This window comes from Neoarius graeffei, chromosome 4 (assembly GCF_027579695.1).
Source record: "Neoarius graeffei isolate fNeoGra1 chromosome 4, fNeoGra1.pri, whole genome shotgun sequence".
NCBI classification, from domain to species: domain Eukaryota; kingdom Metazoa; phylum Chordata; class Actinopteri; order Siluriformes; family Ariidae; genus Neoarius; species Neoarius graeffei.
Genome location: NC_083572.1, coordinates 12,847,470 through 12,864,538, shown reverse-complemented (window position 1 = coordinate 12,864,538; position 17,069 = coordinate 12,847,470). Strand labels below are relative to the sequence as shown.

At 44.5% G+C, this 17,069-nt stretch overlaps 1 protein-coding gene across 6 annotated transcripts in view; it reads right to left on the bottom strand.

Moving 5' to 3' along the window:
- The window catches only part of rbfox2 (RNA binding fox-1 homolog 2), a 126,609-nt gene that overhangs the window by 65,661 nt on the left and 43,879 nt on the right, over nt 1-17,069 (bottom strand). Inside the window, exon 1 of one of the 6 annotated variants that reach the window (XM_060918855.1) lies at nt 15,051-15,330. The exons of the other annotated variants lie outside the window; for them this stretch is intronic. Within the exon in view, the coding sequence (XP_060774838.1) occupies nt 15,051-15,083 (33 nt within the window). The 5' untranslated portion in view covers nt 15,084-15,330. Of the gene's footprint in view, nt 1-15,050; nt 15,331-17,069 lie in introns of those variants that run through there. 6 annotated transcript variants of the gene reach the window in all.

Genomic DNA, 17,069 nt, shown 5'->3' with positions numbered 1-17,069 from the left:
GAAGGAGGGCGCGCGCGTCTTTTGACGACGTTGGTCACTTTGATTTCCGCTGTACGTTTTACTTCCGTCCTACGATGTCTCGCACAGGTCTCAACGAATCTCGTTTACGGCCATTGCTTTGACATATGGACTGATATAATCACAGAGCATATTTCACACACTCATAACTTGCTATAGCGGTGACAAAATAGCCATCAAAAATGTATTCCTATATTTAATAAAATGAGAGAAATAGAATTTTGATTGTAAAAAAATTTGCCTTCAGCTCTCCTTTAATAGAACGTTGTGCTTCACCTTATAGCTGCACGGTTACAGAAAATTAATCGTCGCCTTCTGACCAATCAGAAACGGAGCGTTCAAAAGTGCTTACGTGTTCGTTATACAGCAGCAGTCAAAAGTTTGGACACCCCTACTTTACTCATTCATAGGTTTTTCTGTATTTTTCACCATTTTCTACAATACTGAAGACATCAAAACTATTTAATAACATCTGGAACATGTATGGAATTACGCTGTAAACAAAAAACCCCGAAGCGTTTCATATTTTTGATTTGTCAAAGTCGCCAGCGTTTACCTTGATGACGTTTTACACACTATTAGCATTATCTTAAACAGCTTCATGAGGTAGCCACCTCGAATGCTTTTCAATTAACAGGCGCCTCGTCAAAAGTTAATTAGTGGATGAGTTTCTTGCCTTTTTAACGCGTTTGAGATCAAACAGTAAATGGCCCTCTTCAACGCCACAACTGTACTGTAGTAATTCATATTACATCAAGAACCGTGCAACTAAAGCTGGGCATACACTCTGCGATTTCTTCAATCGCGGTATTCAGCTGCTGCTCACACTGTACGAGTGAATCGCAGGGGTAAACAGCACGCAGCTTACGATTCTTGTTCTCACACTGTACGATCCGATGCTCAGGATTTCAAACAGGTTTGATTTTCACCCGATCGATCGGGAGGAGGTCGTGAGGTGTTAATCGCTTGTCGTTACCCCATGTGTACTACACGATCCGAGACGCACGATTGAGCCAAAACTCGGCCCGATCTCCAAAATAGTCGCCCGAGTGAAAATCGGGCCAAAAATCGCACAGTGTATGCCCAGCTTAAGAAAAGAGAAACGGCATCCATCGTTACTTTAAGGCACGAAGTGTCTTTTAATTAATAAAAATAAAGAAACCGTTGAATTAGAAGGCGTGTCCAAACTTTACTTGGGTTACTTCATTCAGAAGGCATTTCGCACATCTGTGAAGAATGCTTGGACCCTGCAGATCGCTGCTTGTTTTTGTAACCCTTCTTGAACAAACATGCCCCTTTTCCACCAAAGCAGTTCCAGGGCTGGTTCGGGGCCAGTGCTTAGTTTGGAACCGGGTTTTCTGTTTCCACTGACAAAGAACTGGCTCTGGGGACAGAAAAACCGGTTCCAGGCTAGCGCCAACTCTCTGCTGGGCCAGAGGAAATAACTGCTTACGTCAGCGGGGGGGGCGGAGTTGTTAAGACCAACAACAATAACAAGACCGCGAAAGATCGCCATTTTTAAGCGACGAGAAGCCGCAGCTGTACAAACGCGAAGTCATCCATTATTATTACTGTTGTTTTTGCTTCGATATTCGCGCCAAGGTTTATGCAAACGTAGCGACGTAACTGACGTATACAGCGACGTAACTGACGTGGCTTCCCTTAGCACCGCGAGCTATGGAAAAGCAAACTGGTTCTCAGCTGGCTCGCAAGTTGAACGAGTTGTGAACCAGCACTGGCCCCGAACCAGCCCTGGAACTGATTTGGTGGAAAAGGGGTAAAAGTGTACTAGTGGTGTAACAAAATCAAAAAACACACGACCCTTTTTTTTTTTTTAAATGTGTAGGACATATAAAATTCTGACATCACTAATATACTCTTCCATCCAGTCAAATTGAAACCATGCAGCTGAGTGGCGTGTTAAGATGAAGATGTAAACAGAACAGCTCTGAGGTGCGGAAACACCTCGCTGTGTCCACTGAGCGTGGTGTTAATCGCCCTGAAACGCTCTGCTCGTCTTCCTCGTCCTTGCTCCTCCTTTCACGCTCTGGAAAATCCCAGATGGGACCTCTGGTGTGCGACCTGCTGCCTCGACTGTCCGTCAAACTGTGCAGCCGGGTGAGTGGGTGGCTGACTGGCTAGCGGCTAGTCAGTGCCTGTCCTTGTAAGGTCCGATCCTTTGTGCTGATTCTGACCAATTGCGTACTGAATCTACATGCTTCATAAATCACTGCAGAGGATTTCTTGGATGTTGGCCATGTGCTTCAAACATGGAGGTGCTGTTGTGAGGAGGTGTTTGGGCAGAAACACAGACGTGCACACGTCCATGCGCACAAACACTCTGTATGCAACGTGCTACATGTTTGCATAAGACCTGACGCACACTCCGCCTTCCTCACACTGCAGTTGACCGAGAAACGAGTTGATCTAGTTTGGGCCGAGTCGAGAGCCGCTTCGCGTGAAGCCTTGGTGCGCATGAGAGGACTTAAATAACACCTATAAACTCGTACGGATGATATCCAGAAGCTTGAACTGACCCGAGAATGAAAGTCGTGCACGTGAGAATGGAAATGAGCCCAAAAGATTACCGATTAACATAAATTTCACATAACGCGACTTGGCTTACTAAACCTGAGATTATCTCTCGTCCAGAATGCTCATCTCTCCCTGTTAGAGATCAGGTCACCATTAACAGAACAGTCGATGCTTTACAAAAATGGCGTCTAATCCAAAACCTTAAAGGAGATCCGCAGAACCATGGCCTCACTTTTTGTTCATAAATGACTTGAGAACTCAAGAATGGCACAGGAATAGTTTTAAGCGTTAACAATAAATCTCATACAGTAATTTTTACGATTAAAATGATTCATATAGGTAGCAGTCTGAGTCACCGCAGGAAGGCTATCGGTCTCCTCGCCATTTCCGCTATACTAAAACACAGAGCTGACTGCAACTCCGATCCTCCATTTTGAGCTAATTTATCGCCATGCCACGTAGATGTGTTGCTGGCGGGTGCAGCAACAAAGTGGATTTACGTTGCATTCATGGCCCAAGAATGTTCAAACTGCAAAGGTTTGGACACATTTTGCGAGAAGTTCACGGGCACATTGGGCGCCTACGAAGGGGTCTCTCCTCTGCTCTGCACATTTTACTGAAGACTCGTACGAAACTTCCGATCTGTTGGCTATAAGCCCTTATTGAAAGAGGGTGCCGTATCAACAATTAAAGGAAAAGAAAACTACAAGAAAAGGAAAGCAAGTTCAGTTGCACCAGTTCTCCCGGAGCGTGAGCCGAGGGTTGGTGCTAGAACCCAGGACGTGATGCATCATCGCTCGGGCAGTTACTTCCCCGCGGTTCTTGCTGAAACCGGTGACATCCCGTCCCGGGTTTTAGTACTTGCTCGAGCCGAGCAGTAATGGCGGAGTACTCAGTATGGAGAAAATGGAGAATGAGTGGGCCAACCGTCTGATTTCTCCACTGGATGTGCTTGCCTCAACAGCAATATCTTGCCCTTATGTGGAAGAAGCGAATGAACGGAGAACTGAAAGTCAGACTGTTTCAAAACAGTCGGCCACAAGATCGGCCTTCAAGAAGTGAGAACACAGACGGGTAAAGGCCAATTTATGCTGACAACCCAGTCCTCGCAGATGGCGTCGCAGATGGCATCTGCGAAGCCCCCCCCTCGCAGACGCTCTGCGCGCACCTCCCACCGCAGACAGCCTCGCAGACAGCATCACAGACAAGAGGGCTCTGATTGGTCCACTCTACATCCGCTGTACACGCACTTCCGCTTCCCTACTTTCCCGGTTTGGTTTGTTTTCACGACCGGCATTTTTAAAAACACGAGCGAAGAGCGGTTGATCGAGGAAGTGAGGAAGTACGGACATCTATACGACTCCAGTTCTAGTCATTATAAGTAACCGGAGGATAAACACTCCACTAACCACACCCACCAACTACTCCTAGCGATTTCGCGACTTTGCGCCCCCTTGTGTTGTGGCGGTGAATAACATCGCGCACGCCTATTACTCCCCGCTCAACGATAAATTACAACTGTCTGCGAAAAGCTATCTGCGAAAGCCTTGTCGCAAGAGCATGCAGAGGCCTTAAGATGCGACTCTCATTTGGATATAAACCAACAAAAACAACACGTTGTTTACCTGCATTTAGATTAACACATGTAACTTGTATTGTGTGTTTAAGTTAGCGGTATAAGATTATTTAATTTGCTTCAGAATGTGATCGTCTCAGTTCATCTGATTATTTAATTAGCCTTTTACGTTTTATCAGTGAAAATGCATGCATGTTGCATAAGTTATAACACCCATCCTGTTTTAATGAGAGTCAACCTACAATCAATGAAGTCAAATCAGTCTTAGTTGAGCGAGTCGGTAACGACATTTCTTACTTTCAGCATAAATTTTTATTTATGACACTTTGGTCTTTAGCCGTCAAAGGCCTCGGCCTTAAAACCGGTTCCTGCTGTGACGTCACGCACTCAGGGCTGGCTGACTCAGCGGGTCAGCTCGAATGCCAACTTTGCTGTCGATTTTAACTCTCAAAAAAATATTTTATTTATTCCCATTTATGCAGCGTACAAGAGTCAAGGATGGACATACTATCCACTCAGAAATGTATTTTAAAATAAAAGGTTCTGCGTATCTCCTTTAATCCTGCTCTGAATTCTGACATGATGAACTAATGTGAGGTCATTTCCTGTCTTTATATAACGCCTGCCTGTACCGAGATGGAGAACGACCTGGATGAATCACACTGTTCCATCATCGCAGACATCACCAGCCGTTACAAATCAGCTGTGTCAATACAGACAGGACACTGACGAGACTGAGAGGCAACAACACATCAACGGAAAGCTTCAGACGGACATTGTTAAAATATTAGTGGTTAAGGATATTTTGAATAATGAGATTTTATATTGGTCACTAGGAGTGAGATTTTCAAAGAAGGAAAATCATCAGGAAAAAAAAAGGAAACCCCATACTCTTATTTTTGAGATCAACTTTCTGACAGATTCTATTTCACGGTCAGTATTTATCACGTGGTTATAAATCGAAAGAGAGGGGGGGCTATGAGGACAGGTGGCACACAGGGAAAGGAAGGAAAAAAAAATATTACTTGACAGTTGTTTGGTTTATTTCTGCTCAGCGATGCTGTTTGATAGCCATCATCTCTGATAAAGCTAGTTACATGCCAAGAATGGCAGGAGAGATAACTTGTTTACAATGCAGCCAAAGGGATTAGAGCAAAGTCTACATCGCCTGTGCTTTGAAACGGAAGCTGCTGTCGTATGATTTAGACACTGCTGATCGTATACGTCGTGGACTTTGACGCTTGCGGAAACAAAGAATCTCAGAAGGAGTCACAATTTTATTACATTGACCGAACTCGTGGTCTCCTATTCAAGTAAAACACCTTACCAATTTTTACTATTTCCTTAAAAAAAAATTTCAAAATACTTTTACGCTGGAAACCTTTGAAGCCACAAGCTGTGTCTGAACCCAATCATCATTCAAATTCTTTTTAAGTGCACACGACACAGTGCACAACATAACAGGAGGTCAGAAAATGCAGTCTGGAAAGAAAATCACTGGTGCCGTCAGCAGCGCTGCTGTCGACAATCGAACGCCAGCTGATTCTTTAATATTTAAATGATACATCCGTGATATGTAGAGCCTTTATACGGTATGTAATGGTAGTCTAAAATAACGGCTTATATTGCAAGCTTTTGGCCAGACAAACTGTGAGCTGAGAGAGAGAGAGATACCCCTTTTCCACCAAACCAGTTCCAGGGCTGGTTCACAACTCGTTCAACTTGCGAGCCAGCTGAGAACCAGTTTGCTTTTCCATAGCTCACGGTGCTAAGGGAAGCCACGTCATTACGTCGCTGTATACGTCAGTTACGTCGTTGTATACGTCAGTTACGTCGCTACATTTGCAGAAACCTTGGTGCGAATATCGAAGTAAAAACAACACGGAAGAAGCAGCAGCAGCAACAACAACAACAATAATAATAATGGATGACTTCGCGTTTGTACAGCTGCTGCTTCTCGTCACTTAAAAATGGTGATCTTTCGCGGTCTTGTTATTGTTGTTGGTCTTAACAACTCCGCCCCCCTGCTGACGTAAGCGGTTCTTTCCTCTGGCCCAGCAGAGAGTTGGTGCTAGCCTGGAACCGTTTTTTCTGGCCCCAGAGCCAGTTCTTTGTCAGTGGAAACAGAAAACCCGGTTCCAAACTAAGCACTGGCCCCGAACCAGCCCTGGAACTGCTTTGGTGGAAAAGGGGCGAGAGAGAGTGTCCTCTGCCCCTCATGCTGGCAGACCACCACCCTGGATGGCTTTGGAGAGGAAAGCTACTTAATAGCCACTCGTTACTCTCCATAAAACACCCTGCACTCCTGAAAACCCCTCTTATATCTTACAGATGTGTACAGGTCTTTGAACTGAGTCGGATGTGCCATGGCTGAGATCTGATGACTGGCAAAGCTCTGGTTTAAAGTGCACATCTTGGGTATATTTAGGAGCAAGATCAATGTAATTCTCTTATTTTATATTAAACTTTGGTCAAACATCTGTCACGTGTTGTGCAATTTTTTTACCTTACGCAATACCAGAAAAATTCAGTTGAAATCAAGCCATTTGAGGCGAATTGGTCCACCTCTGAAAAAACTTGGCATTTGGATTTCCCGGCAAACATTGATTTTCGTGACGTCGCGTGCGGGACGCCTCCTTCTGAATCCTACGTCAGCGCTGGTTTGTTTATGAGAAAACGACCTGGTGGGTTTCTGCAAATTTCTTCAACGTTATCACGTAATTATTAAAATGGTTAACAGATGCATCGTAGGAGGGTGTAGCAACACCAATCATAATGGGATTAGTACTCATCGTTTTCCAAAAGACCGGACAATGATGCCCCTTTTCCACCAAAGCAGTTCCAGGGCTGGTTCGGGGCCAATGCTTAGTTTGGAACCGGGTTTTCTGTTTCCACTGACAAATAACTGGCTCTGGGGCCAGAAAAAACGGTTCCAGGCGGAGTTGTTAAGACCGACAACAATAAGACCGCGAAAGATCGCCATTTTTAAGCGACGAGAAGCAGCAGCTGTACAAACGCGAAGTCATCCATTATTATTGTTGTTGTTGCTGCTGCTTCCGTGTTTTTACTTCGATATTCGCGCCAAGGTTTATGCAAACGTAGCGACGTAACTGACGTATACAGCGACGTAACGACGTGTCTTCTCTTAGCACCGCGAGCGATGGAAAAGCAAGCTGGTTCTCAGCTGGCTCGCAAGTTGAACGAGTTGTGAACCAGCACCGGCCCCAAACCAGCCCTGGAACTGATTTGGTGGAAAAGGGGTATGAGAGAGAAATGGGAGCGCTTCGTGCGAGGCAGCCAGAAAAAGCCGAGGACCAAGCAGAGCCGAGAAAAAGACCAAGAAAATCGGTGATTCACAAGTCGACTGTTGCCAGGGTAAGAAATAAGAGAGACTATACTCTAAATTAGGTGTTCCTGTGTTTGTGTGGTACACAGATGTTATTTCTTGACACACACAAAAGTAAACAACACGAAAGCGCTGGGCGATAATACACTTACTTCACATGTATCAAGGGATCTGCGTGTCAGGGCTTGAGATCTTGGGACGTGTCAAACACATTAAATGTATATACAACCCTGCTTAGCTGATTCCATGTGTGTAGCTTATGAAATCTTTCTCCTACAGTAGCCAGTACTCTTCTACATGAAGAAATATATCAATACATAATAGTAATTAGAAAAAATATGATTTACGTAACAATAGATAGATGAGCACTGATACATGAATCCATGGGTTTAGAAGCTCAGGCGACAATTCCATATATTTCAATGCAAAATCGCGAGCTGCTCAACTTGGTCTACGCAGACTGTGCACTGAAACCGTGCAAGCTCTCGCAGCCTGCTGGCGGATCTGCACGTGACGTCACGAATCTGGCTCCAGACTCCCTTGGGATTTTTCCAGACGCGTTTGGTTATTTTATTTTTTTCTGCTGTAGACAGATGGCCTTGTGCAAAATTACCCTTCTGGATGAGCGTGTAAAGGGACATTCTTTCATTAAAAAAAAAATTGGTCCAGGATATGCACTTTAAAATAGGTGACTGTCTAAGCATCGAACCTACCGCGTTACAAATCATTTAGCCTCCCCATTGCTTTTAATTGCTTAAGTTTAATTGTAACTATGTCAGCAGTATTCTCAAAATGAAAGAAATTAGTATCCCCCGCTGGCAACTGTGCCATAACTCTGGTAAAATGCAACTGAATTGAACGAAATTGCAATGTGTGTATTACCGACATATCACAAAGAATCCTGCCAAGTTTCGTGAAATTTCTTCAAAAATTGTGAGAGGAGTTGATTTCAGAAGGTGAGTACCATTCCTGGGACGGACGGACAGACATCGCCACAACATAATCCCCCTTCGGGCCTTTCGGCCAGAGGGGGATAAAAATTGTGAGGGAAGTTGATTTCAGAAAGCAAGCACACCTTGATGAAATTACCAAAGTTTGTTAATAATCAAGGGCATAACTCTGGTAAAAAAATTTTCCCAAATTAAACGAAATTTCAATCTGCGTATAACGGTCATATAACAAAGCCTTTGGCCAAGTTTGGTGAAATTCCTCCACAAATTGTGAGAGGAGTTGATTTCAGAAGAACGTACACCCTCATGAAATTGTCAAAGTACGAGTTATTTCATCAAGGGTCAAAACTCTGGGAAAATTTTCACAAACGAAATTAAAAATCGCAATATGCGCGTTACCGTCATACAACAAGGCCTTTTGCCAAGCTTCGAGAAATCCGTCCAAAAATTGAGAGAGGAGTTGATTTCAGAAGGTGAGTACTGTTCCCGGGACAGACACCGCCACGACAGTCCCGCTTCGGGCCTTTCAGCCAGTGGGGGTTAATAAAAAACCTGTTAACGTCACAATTTGAAAATACCTATTTAGCTTGTATGACGGATATATGACACAGTCACTATAGTCCTTTACAAAATATAATATTTTGCCATACGCGACATTTTAAGTGATGAATATGCGGCTGCATCTGCCGAGATGCCAGTCAGAATATACGGTCTAATAATTCCTCAGTCAGCCAGATTTACCGCACTGTGCCGCATGTATGCGCTGACTTGAAACTTGCGGACACGAGGTGAGGCATGAGGTGAGATCTGATCGTAGCCTCTGCTCATGTCCACAATGATGAATGTTGAGCTTTGTGTGGAAATGACCGCACGCCCAGTTTTCTGTCGTACGCTCGTTTCCCAAATGATGGCCAGCATCACTTCTAGGACGTGCTTTCTGTTTTTTTTTTTTAATTCTTCTAAGAATTTTATATAGAAAAAAAAAAAAAACACTAAGCTAAGGCTTCTGAATGGGATGTCAGAAAAGTGTTCGCTATATCGCAGTGGGAGGGAGGGCGCACTTTCTCCCTCTCCCTGTCAATCACAGTAGCCATGTTTCCATTAACTTGCTGAACGGGCCATTAGAAAATGTGAACTAAAAACCAAAGAACGGAAAACACATGAAAAAAAACCCCGTAAAAATCTTTTTACGCTCACATGAGGTGGTTTTTCAGGCGACTCGGTAAAGCAATATTTCACAAAATCGAAATGCAAACACGGTTTTCGCATTTCAGTCACAGGACATGACAAGCAAATAGAAGCCAGCGTTGTAGTCGAGTCAAACCTCGAGTCCAGTCCCGAGTCCCCAGTGCTCAAGTCTGAGTCGGGTCTGTCACAAGCCCCGCCTACTATCAACAGGGCAAATAACATGAGAGGGTCAACACTAGCCAGTTCATCGCTCAGCAAGCCCCGCCCACTATCAACAGAGCAATGAAAATAGCGTGTCACTTCCTTCTCTGGGTGGAGTTTTGCCAAATGACGACTGAAGTTCAAGGTCGTCCCCTCGATAGTTCTACATATGGAACACACAGCAGTGCACTTTTTCCCACTGCACGAGAAGTCTGCATAAGCAAAGCAGGCAATCCTAGGAGCGTTCTCTTCAGGCATTTTAGCGCCATAAACGTTAGTTTGTTCCTGAACATGACATATGAACAGGTGAACGTGCATTCTCTTGCACAAAATTAGTACAAAAATTAATGTAAATATCTTATGGTGGCATGTTACAAAAAAAAAAAAAAAAGAAAAAATCCAAGTCCTTGTCTCCAAGTCACGAGTCCTGGACTCGAGTACTACAAGCCTGATAGAAACGCTACCTACCTTAATAAATAGTGCTCTGCAAGATCTATCGTGAGAGGAGAAAACCCAACTTTAATCAAAAATACCATCACTCAACAGAAACAAAATATTTGCAATCATGTTTTGTCGAACATTTTTATTTTGCGGAAAACTGCAATGGAAACCTGGCTACGGACACTAGCCGATCATTGACATCCGTGAGCTCATCTATGCAGAAGAGGGCAGACTGCGCTACCCTACGAGTGCATTATGCCGTTTTGTTGAGTGGAAACTCGGAAATAAAACGTACTTGGCTGAATTCGTGTCCCAGTGGAAGTATGTGTTAAAGTGCTGATGACACGAACATGACTCTATGCAATTTCTTAAATAAACTATACAACATGGCAAACGTTAGATTTCTGTTATAATTACGTGAAAAGAAGCTGTTGTTACGCGAATATCCAACTTTTAATTGCACAGTGCAAGAAAACTGGGTCCGTGGCTCGCGGCCATGCTGTGACGTCAGCGGAAGAACACGCTGCGGTTCACTGGCTGTTCTACTCTGGTTCTACTCAATGGAAATGGCGCATGAAAACGCCGGTGAACTCTCTAGTGCTAGCTCTTCCTCTTCTGGGAGTCTAGAATTGTGTTGATCTCTTCCGAATAGAATCTATGATAGTCTACCCTCTTTACCCTTTGCCTCTCGCTGCTAGGTGGCAGTTACATGAAAGCCACAAGCTTTCACAAGCAAATACATGACTGATATCACGCCGACTTTATGATTACATTTATGATTATCATGTAGAATCTATAGCTCTACGTACCTTTATCTTATGTCGTTTCACAACACGTTCTGACAGGAGGACTGTCTTTGGATCCGGCATAGCTACTAGTAGACCCCCTCCGGAATACTGGCAGTGTTGCCAGATTGGGAGGTTTCCCGCCTAGTTGGGCGGTTTCAAGTGCATTTTGGTGGGTTTTGAACATATTTTGGGCTGGAAAACGTCAGCAGTATCTGTTGCCAGATACTGCTGAAGTTTTCCAGCCCAAAATATGTTCAAAACCCACCAAAATGCACTTGAAACCGCCCAACTGGGCGGGAAACCTCCCAATCTGGCAACACTGTGTAGGCACTGCTGATGGTAGTAACACACGTTTGTGCTGAACTGAACACCCAAGAGATTGTTTTAAGCTGGGAAGGGTGTCAAAACAATCCAAATCGAAGTGTTCAGAGCACAGGACGGATGTTGGTGAGGGCTCCCACTTGTCACGAGTGCGCCTGACTTGCTTCACCCACTTCGCATGCAGCTCGGGATCTCTGGGAAACTTGAATAAACTTACCCCATCCTTGTGGGTTTTGGAGCAAAAGCCGGCAACACAACGCGAAGGCATAATAACTATATATATAAAATAATGTATAATAATGTCTAATAAAAATACTAATAATGACAAACTGAACACCTGTCGCATCAACAACAAACTGGTAAGTGAGGAGGAAGGTTCTTTCGCTGACGTCATATAGCCCCTCCTCCTCCTTCGTCTCCTGGGCGCTGCAGCCCCGTCAAATTTGCCCAAATAGCAGCGTTTATCATCATAACTTGTAAAATAGGCGCCTTCGTGAATTAATATATGGATCATCGGGAATTACTTTTTATGTTCTAAAACATCACCAAAGATGTCAAAAAACGTGTCATCAGCACTTTAAGCCTTCTGCTTTGGGTTGGCAGCTACCGTGTGATCAGGAGAGCGGACTGATTGGTGGAAATGGAAATTGACCGGGGGGGGGGGGGGGGGGGGGGTAGCAAAATATACTCGAAAAACCCTGCATTTATTAGGATAGGACACTTGGCAAAGAAAGGTTTGGAATGAAGGACAACACGGGAGCTTAAACATTGAAATCTGGATTTGGATTTAAATTTGGAAATAATTGTAATAATTTACAAAAATACTTGGAAAACCTGAAATTTCCACCAACAGTTCTCAGGTTGCGATGGCACCAAGTGAGCTACCTGACCCCATCATTTCACTCGTCTTGTATCAGGAGTGGGTTCGGGTAAGATTTGAACCACACTTATCAAATACGTCTCTGGTCAGACAGGCTGGAATCTGATCGCTGTGCGTCTTTGCATGCAAGTCAGCTCGTTCAGCATCGTTTTGAACTTTGAGTGGTGCCGCTTTATGAAAATGGCTGCCGCATCAAAAACTAGAAGGGCATTCGATAGAGTGTATACCTCCGGCAAGCTACCGTACATAACATCAAAAATCACTTGAACCTGGGATAATACTAAAGCTGTACACCAAATTTCATCAAAACCTGTTCACTACTTTGAGTTACGTTGAGAACAGACAAAAAAAAAAAATCTGGATCCACACACTTAGACTTTGACACAAGTCCAGATAAGTGTGTGGCTCTTGAATGTTTGCGTATTTGTTCCCAACGTAACTTGAATGGATTTGGATAAAATTTGGTGGAAAGGTGGGCCATGGGCCAAGGAACAATCGATTAGATTTTGATGCGAGTCCAGATAAACAATTGCTCCTCGGCCCATGGCTCACCTTTCCACCAGATTTCATCCAAATCCGTTCACTACTTTGAGTTACGTTGGGAACAGAAACACACAAAACAGAGGCGAAAACATAAAACACCCTCCAACAAAGTTGGCAGACGTAATCATGATTTATCGTAGTGTTTTGAGGACGGACAGTTTACTCGTCCAGGAGCAGACTTCACGGTTTAGTTAAACGGCGGACGAGTAGATTCAACAAGCAGAGAATGTAAATAAACTACATTCGACAAACATTTGAATTCAGCATGTATATTTAAAAACAATGAGCTACTCTCTTCCGAATCCTGCTGCTCCGACACTGAGGTATGATCTGGTGAAGGTAAAATGATTTTTGCTAATTAGCATGCGCAGATGACGTATAATTTTTTTTTTTAAGAAGTAGGAATGCGGATTTATGTGGAAAGCAAACGTTTCGGAAAGTGTGGTGCAAAAAGCTGTCGTTTGAGCGCTTCTGTTAAGAAGTAGTGCCACTTTACAATTAAATATATTGACGACAATGCAATTAAATGCCAACTCGTGATTTGCGATGCAAGGGCAGCCCACCATGGCTCATAGCTGAAACATTCGCTAACAATGCGCTGACTTTTCGCGCTGCACCAAAAAAAAACAACCTGCAGCCATTGCCCTTATCCACTTTGTGCTTAGTAGCTCGCCATACGTTAGCTCTATTACATTACGCCAGCTAACACTTCTTAGCCTCGTCGGTGGAGTGCACGCCTTCCTTCGTCGGAAGGGTTTTGTCAAATTTGGTTCGAGACATTTAAATGTGCATCATGTGCCTAAACTGGGTTTCCTGAACAACTCTGGTTGATCAGACTTCAATCTCCGTGCAGTTTTATTTGGATACTCTCGATCTGGATATAACCCCGTTCTGAACGCATCAGACGACCCGTACACGACCTGTGCTTGTGGCTAATATGTGGCTATGTTGGTATATTATGAAGAGATATCGCGTACACATTTAAAAAAAAAAAAAGTGTGGCTCTCTGTTGAGCTTGTATGTAAAGCAGACTTGTCCTTTAAAGCCTTGTGTGGTTCTCACTTTCCAGGGAGAGAGTTCATATGCTTTGTGTGTGTGTGTGTGTGTGTGTGTGTGTACAAGCCATAAAAGGCAGGTAGGCGTCTCTCCCTCCCCTTAGGGCACATGCTCGGGTGGGGCTCTGCAAATATTTCAACAACCCTCCGCTTCTCTCATAACACTTTCTGCCCTGGCGCATGTGAAGCCGTATAATCTTTCCTTTGCACCGCTGGCGCTCCGAAGCTTCCTCTCTGCGCTGCATTAAGGCGCTATAACTCGATAAGGGGAAAGTCTTATCCCTCCATCTTTTTCCAACCAGATGGGATAAAAACAGTTCTCCGTTCTCATCCAGGAATCTATATTTAACTGACATGAAGTCTGCCTATAAGTTTTGCCTTTTGGAGAGAACGTAGTGGTCAATTTGGGAAAAAAAAAAATCAATTCCAGTGCGTTCTGGCCTTGCCCTCCCCCCTAGCCTTGGCTTTTAAAGGAAAACAGAGTGATAACAGCTGCTTGAGCCTGAGGGGGAGAGAAGGAGGGAAGGAGAGAGAGAGGGAGGGAGGGAGGCAAAAAGAGGTCAAAACTGTAAAGGGAACAGGATTCCAAGGTACGAGACAGCAATACAGTGTGCATGTGCAGCTACACTGTAAACGGGGCAAAGGGCAACCCAACAAGACGGAAGATCAAAACTATAGTGGAGTGTGGGTGTGTATGTGAGAGAGAGAGAGAGAGAGAGAGAGAGAGAGAGAGAGAGAGAGATGGACAGATAGACAGACAGGAGTCATAGTGTTAGCGAAACAACTGTTTCCCAGCACCTGCCTCCTTCGCTCAAAAGCCAGGGGTGAGTTATGGGGGACAGCTGGAGGGAAGGACAACAAAGCACTTTCTCTCTCTCTCTATCCTCTCAAACCCTTCCCCCTTTTTACCCCTCTTTTCCTCCCTCCTTCACCGTGAGCCATTTGCAGGAGCCTAGGCCTGTCTGTCAACGTGGCCCGAATGCATGCGCTCGCATACGCGCGCAGATACGATGCCAACCGTTGTTCCGCCTCAGTCGAGCTGGAACGTCGCGAGCTCTTGAAAGTGCACGTGTGGATATTTTTGCTCTTCTATTCCGAATCCGAAAGCACGAACCAGAAACGGGAGTGAAACGCTCCAAGCGCATGAGCATGCAGCGAAACATGCGAGCTGTCAAATTTACCACAAAACTAGTGCATGGTCTACTTACTGGCAACACGGAAGGGTAATACAGTCCCATCATCGTATTCGGACCAGGACCCTGTCACTTCTTAGCCGCTCCCTCGCAGTGCTACTGCGCCCGTGTTCCGCACATTCAAAATCTCCCTCGCTCCGTCCCCTCCTCTCACTGTTTCCGCGTAGCGCCCCCTCCCCAGCTCCAGATCGCTCTCGGTCACGCTCTCTTGCGCTCTGTCGTTTGCGGTGCGCTGTCCTTGCCTGCTCATCTCTCCCTCTCTCTCGCTCTCTCTCTCTCTCTTGCTCTTCCTGCTCGTGTCTTCCTTCTCTCCTCCCCTTGCCCAGATACCATTTGCTCGTTCATTCGCTCACTCTCTCCCTCCCTCCCTCCACCCTGTGTCACACCTGCAAACCCCCCCCCACTGTTCCTCCTCTCTTCATGTAGGTGAGTAAATTGGGGCTGTTTGCACCTCTGGGAGCGGAGAGAAAGGGTGCTTCGCTCATCCTCGGAGCTCTAGGATAGCGTTGTATAATAATCCTGCTGCGTCTATGTTTACAACATCTCCGTTCCTCTCTTGCTGGCTAATGGACAGCTAGTCTGATGGCAGTCAGGACCGTGCGATTCCATTAACGAACGGTACAAAGCCACGGCACACTAGAAGCATATTCTGACGCCTGGATGAATTTCAGATCAGAGATTGAAATAAATAAACAAATATCGCAGCTGGAGTCGTCGGAGTGGTGCTTTTAGTCGGATCCATGTTCCTCTGTTCTAATACCAGAGAGCAGCCGGCTGAACCAGGCGGAAAGACCCGGCCTCGGAGTTAAACAGACGGCGATAAATGGATAAAAACAGGGATGGAGGGATTACAGAGGGAGAAAAAGCAGGATAAACCCGGGATGATATGAGGATTAACTACAGCAACTAAAACAATCTGATAATGCGCCCAATACGACTGAAAACCCGAGTAAATGCGAGAAGTGGCCTGTGTCACACAAGGCCAAAACAAACAAACACACACCATCAGCGTAAACAAGATATGGATTACAAGGGGCGAAAAAATAAGATCTAGATTTTAAACAAAACATTTGAAACTTGAAAAATATCATATATTTTATAAAACGCATTACATGAGCAGATTTACGCGCCTCGTTTTTTTGGAATAAATATACAGAAAATATCCGACTAATATCTTTTCGCCCTCCTTGGAGTCTTCAGCTTGTAAATTCCTGACATTGCTCTGCAGAACCTTAGAACCGTCGGGTTCCTCGTCAAAGGCGGCGCCAGATAAAATTTCCAGATGGACGAACACACATTATCTATTGCTCAAGTAATATACTGGCTGCGTTTTATTCCGAGGAGCTGAAAATCACAAGCTTCCTCTTCATACCAATGAGTGCAAAAGTTTGTATTCCAAGAGGTTCTCATATTTAAAAAAAAAAGTACTTTTATTTCAAGAACTTAAAAAATATATATATTCCGTAAACCTTAAAATTACAAACTGGCTATACAATCCAAAACAATTGCACGTCAAGAAATATTTTGAGTAAGTAATCTGGACATCAGTGAAAGTATAAGGCTACATTCACACTGCAGGCTGAAGTGACTCAAATCCGATCTTTTCGCCCATATGTGACCTGTATCCGATCTTTTATTGACAATATGAACGACACAGATCCGATTTTTTCAAATCCGACCCAGGCCGTTTGGATATGTGGTCCTAATTCCGATTCCTATCTGCTCATTTCATATGCGACTTCAGTCTGAACCGCCAGGTCGCATTCATCCGACTTACACGTCATCAACAAGCCACAAACGTCACTATTCTGCGCTGAAGTAGGCGGCGGGTCTCTCAAAAAAGTTACAACAACATGGCGCATAATCACGGGCGCAGATAGAGGGTGGGACTCGTCCCACCCAGATTTAAATTCACCTCGTTCGGTCCCCCCCACTTATAGGGAGGAAAAAACGTCTATGCTGTCTTTCTTTGCATAAGGCAAACCTCACGGAAAAATCAAAAGACTAATTACCATTCGGTTTATTGAGGTGCAC